Raw genomic sequence first — 4,696 nt, 5'->3', positions numbered from 1 at the left:
CGGTGGGCGCCCGCGGCCCCTGCGCAGCGCTCGGCGGCGCGGCTCGGAGTTCAGTCACACGCAGACAGTGTCCGGCTTCCTGTCCTCGTCCCCCGCTCCCGCCCCGTTTCCCTCGCCCCTCCCTCTCGCCGGCCCGATCCGCCCGCCCGCTCCCCCTCCCCCGATCCCTCGGGTCCCGGGATGGGGGGGCGGTGAGGCAGGCACAGCCCCCCGCCCCCATGGCCGCCCGTCGGAGCCAGAGGCGGAGGGGGCGCCGGGGGGAGCCGGGCACCGCCCTGCTGGCCCCGCTCGTGCTGGGCCTGGGCCTGGCGCTGGCCTGCCTTGGCCTCCTGCTGGCCGTGGTCAGCCTGGGGAGCCGGGCATCGCCGTCTGCCCAGGTGAGGCCCCCGCTGCGCACCCCTCCCTGGGCACACTGGGAGCGGAGACTGCAGAGGAGCCGCCGGGGGCCGGGTGGGCCGAGGGCGAGGGGACCGGAGGATGGGTGGAGGGCGAGATGTCAGGTGGAGAAGGACGGGGTGACGCTGCCTCCTTCCCAGCAGGAGCCTTCCCAGGGGGAGCTGGTGGCAGAGGAGGACCAGGACGCGCCGGTGAGTGGCGGAGGGCGCGGTCTGCCGGCTGCTGGGCAGGGGAAGTGTGGCCGCGGAGGCTGCAGGGTGTGTGCCGGCGGCGTCGCCAGCTGTGTGCGTGAAGTCGGTGCGTGCATGGGTGTGTGTCCCGCGTGTGTGGCGGGGGCTGCACCAACCGTGCGTGGGTGTGTGTGAGAGAGAGGGTGACAACTGTGTGGAAGGGGTTTGTGCAGGGGTTGTGCCACCCGAGTGCGAAATGTTTATTGGCTGTGGGCGACGGGGAGTGTGAGACACGCGAGCCTGCCCTGGAGGAGGGATGCTGCTGTGTGTGCGGGATGTGTACCCACCGTGCTCGCTGAGTGGCTGCGAGTGTAATGCAACGTGCCAGCTGAGTATGGGTCTGTGCCGGTTTCTGGGGGTGGAGATGAAGGTGTGGCTGGTCTGGGGAAAGGGGAGAGGACAGGGCATGACTCCAACACCTTGCCTTCCCCTTGGCCCCAGCCATACTTGGCTGAGGGGCTTGATCTGTCCCTATGACTTCTGTGCCTATTGGTGGCTGGTGGCTCTCCTGACAGACCCCGTTGGTCTCAGTTTACCTCTGTGGGAGTCCCTAGTTGAGCCCTACCCTTAATTCCCCTAGGAACTGAGTCCCAAGACAGAGGAAAGCCAGGATCCCGTGCCTTTCCTGAAACAGCTAGTTCGGCCTCGCAGAAGTGGTGAGCATCCCTCCATCCCAACCTCAGGAATAGTGATAGTGGCCAGTCCATGGCTTCTGGACTCATCTGTTTTGTTTATCATAACAGCCCCGTGACTCAGGCAGAGCCAAAACCATTATTCTCATGGAGAAACTGAGGCACAGAGAGCGAAGGGAGGTTCAGAGTTATGCAGCTGACCACTTGCAACTCAAACCTAGGAATCTTGCCCTTCCCTCTGAAGCACCTTCCATAATATGCAACTGCTTCTTACTTCAGACCTTACCCTAAATATCTTCTTGTTTTTCCTTTTTTTTTTTTTTTTTGGTGGCTGGCTGGTGCGGGAGCACTGTGCTCTAACCAAGTGAGCTAACCAGCCAGCCCTAAATATGAAGGGGGGAGGCCAGGAATTAGGAGGACCCCTGAAGTCCTGCTGGGGCCAAGGTGGGGGAGTCAGAGGCCTGGGCCCCAATAAGCAAAGAGACTTACGAGTGGGATGAACATATGACCATGTGTCCAGGTTTGTCCTGCCTTACACCTGTTATCTCAGTTTGATTATTAATAGCTCCCCCTTTTTGCTCTCAGAAGTATCCCAATTTGGATGATATAGTCACTCTACTTATGGAGAAAGATGAGGCCTGATGTTCTGAGGCCAGGAGTCTGGACAAGATCAAGAATGCCAGGGTCCTGAGAGGGGAACGGGGCTGGGGGTGGTAGCTCCTGGGACCCCAAGAGGGACCTGCTTTGCTTATCTGTCTTTCCTTTGTTCTCAGCACCTAAGGGCCGGAAAACACGGGCTCGCAGAGCGATTGCAGCCCACTATGAAGGTGGGAGATGGGTGATCCATGCCTGGGGAGGAGGGGTGGCTGAGGGGCAGGGCAGGACTCATCAACCCTTTCCTGTTTCTTACAGTTCACCCACGACCGGGACAGGATGGAGCGCAGGCAGGTGAGACCCCGTCCCCACCTCTGAGCTCTCCCCTGATCTCCCACACCACTGTCCTCCTAGGAAAGGGGCCCCTCAAAACCTTTGATTTCCCAACCCTCTCCGCTTTCAGCCTCGGAACCCCAGAAGCCACTTCGTGTAAGTCCTTAGGGCTTGGTTCTGTCTGTGACCCAAGCATGGGAGCCCAGGAAGACCTCTGTCCCTCCCCAGAATCCAGGCTGGCTCCCCTACCAAGTCCCAGCTTTCTCGTTCAGCCCTCACTCTTCTCCAAGAAACACTTTGCTTCTTTCCTCTCCTTTCCCCTCCATGTTCCGTGAGCTTTTATGCCCTGATCATTTTTCCCCAAAATGTTTCTAGTTTCCGCTCATCTTTTCCATTCCTACCCCACCCCTTACCTCAGCAGCACAACCTCAGAACCTCAAACCCAGCCTGTTGCCTCTTCCTCACCCCACACTCTCCCCAGCCCTCCACTCTGTCCCACGTATGCTGCCAAGCTCAGTGCCGCTAAACCCCACTTTCATTTCTCCATTGCTTCTCTGCTTGGCTACCAGCCTGTCCACTGTCTGGTCTCAACCTCGGTTTCCTACACACCCTTACGTATTCTCCATGCTCAGTGAGCTGACATCCTGCTCCCCGCAGTGTGCCTCTTGTGGACTTTGCAGATACTGTTCCCTCATCTGGAATGTCCTTCCACTGTGATAGGCCAGGAGGCAAGCCGTGAGGGTGGCTCAGTCTAGGGGTCTGGCCACAGAGACGGAGAGAAGTAGATGGATTCAGCATGTGGCCTAAAGGTGGGGCTCGCTTGTGGGATGGATGTGAAGAATAAGAGAAAGGGAGGAATCACGAATGACTTTGAGATTTTTAAGTCGGATATCTCTGGGAATAACGTCATTTCCCAAGAGGGGGTTGACCAGGGAAGAAATAGGTTGGGAGGTATGTAAATTAATAATTAACTTTGAGGGCCGGCCAGTGGCTCACTCGGGTAGTGTGGTGCTGATAACACCAAGGCCACGGGTTCGGATCCTATATAGGGATGGCCGGTTCGCTCACTAGCTGAGCGTGGTGTTGACAACACCAAGCCAAGGGTTGAGATCCCCTTACCGGTCATCTTTTATAAAAAAAAAAATTTTTTTTTAAATTAACTTTGAGATGTCTGAAATAAACAAGTGGATGAATGATAATAAAGTGAATTCCACAAATAGATGGCTGGACATGGTAGACTAGCTCAGTCTAGGGTAGTACATATCAAGTCAGGAGTCGTGGTCATCTGGATGGTATTTAAAGCTACAGGATTGGATGAAACACCAGGAGAAAGAAGGGCCCCAAGAAAGAAGCCCTGAGGTGCTTGGACACCTAGAAGTGAAGCCAGCAGAGGAGACACAGAAACAGTTTGACATAGAGGAAGAAGCCCAGGGAGGGTGGTATCCTGGAATCTAAGAGAAGACACTGTTTCCAGAAGGAGGATGTGGCTGTCTGTGTTGAATGCAGCTGAGAGGTCACATGAGATGAGAACAGAAAAATGACCGCTGGGTTTGGTAGGATAAAAGTCAACTGGTGACCTCGATGAGGGTGCCTTCAGTGCCGTGTTCAGGATGGAAGCCCGTGTGGATTGGGTTGAGAAGAAAATGGGAAATAAGGAATTGGAAACTGTGACAACCCTTTTCAGAAGTTTCTCTGTGACAAGAAGCAGAGAAATGGGCCAATAGGTAGAGGGGGGAAATTAAGTCCTTTTTAGCAATACTGTTACTTTTAGTTGACAAGTATCAAGTGCTTTCTTGGGATAGGCACTGTATCTAGCACTCATGTGCTTGGTCTTATCTAATCCTCACAGTGGCCCAAAAAGGAAGATATTCTGATCACCTCCATTTTTACAGATGGAGGTTACACAGCTTGTCCTTGGCACAACAGGCCCTTTGACCACAACCAGCCTTTGCTCAAGCTGGTTCCATAGCTGGGAATGCTCTCTCTTCTCCCCCCTCCCCTCTCCTCATATACAAGCCAGCCTTCCTCCCCTTTGCACAGACCACTGATTTTGGCAGTACCCATTCATTCATTCATTCATTCATTGACTCAACACACATGCATTGAGAACCTACTGTTTGCTAGGAACCAGGCTAGGTACCCACAGATAATACCTACTTTCAAGGAGTCACCGTCTAGAAGAAGAGACAAGCATGTAAATCTGTAATTACAGTGCCATAGGATGAGAACAATATGTAAGTAGTCAGGGCCGGCCCGGTGGCGCACTGGATGGTGCGCCGCTTGGGAAGCGCGGCAGTGCTCCCGTCCGAGGGTTCGGATCCCACATACAGACCGGCTCCCGCTCACTGGCTGAGCGAGGCGCGGGAGCAACACCGAGGCTTGCGATCCCGTTGCCGGTCCCCGGTCCGGTACGGGGGCAACACTGAGGGTTGCGATCCGTTGCCGGACACGGAAAAAAAGACAAAAGACAAAAAAAAAAAAAAAAAAAAAAAAAAAAAAAAAAAATGAAAA

The 4,696-nt window shown here is 55.0% G+C and overlaps 1 protein-coding gene across 2 annotated transcripts in view; it reads left to right on the top strand.

Moving 5' to 3' along the window:
- Nucleotides 1–128: 128 nt before the first annotated feature.
- The window catches only part of TNFSF12 (tumor necrosis factor (ligand) superfamily, member 12), an 8,217-nt gene continuing 3,649 nt past the window's right edge, over nucleotides 129–4,696 (top strand). Inside the window, exons 1-5 of one of the 2 annotated variants that reach the window (XM_008573853.1) lie at nucleotides 129–377; nucleotides 540–587; nucleotides 1,207–1,282; nucleotides 2,032–2,085; nucleotides 2,171–2,206. In XM_008573853.1, coding sequence (XP_008572075.1) covers nucleotides 219–377; nucleotides 540–587; nucleotides 1,207–1,282; nucleotides 2,032–2,085; nucleotides 2,171–2,206 — 373 coding nt within the window. In that variant the 5' untranslated portion in view covers nucleotides 129–218. Of the gene's footprint in view, nucleotides 378–536; nucleotides 588–1,206; nucleotides 1,283–2,031; nucleotides 2,086–2,170; nucleotides 2,207–4,696 lie in introns of both variants that reach the window. The other variant, XM_008573852.1, reaches the window with a different exon arrangement.

This window comes from Galeopterus variegatus, unplaced genomic scaffold, assembly GCF_000696425.1.
Source record: "Galeopterus variegatus unplaced genomic scaffold, G_variegatus-3.0.2 Scaffold970, whole genome shotgun sequence".
NCBI lineage: Eukaryota > Metazoa > Chordata > Mammalia > Dermoptera > Cynocephalidae > Galeopterus > Galeopterus variegatus.
The sequence above is the reverse complement of the archived record's forward strand: the minus strand, read 5'-3'. Positions and strand labels throughout refer to the sequence as shown.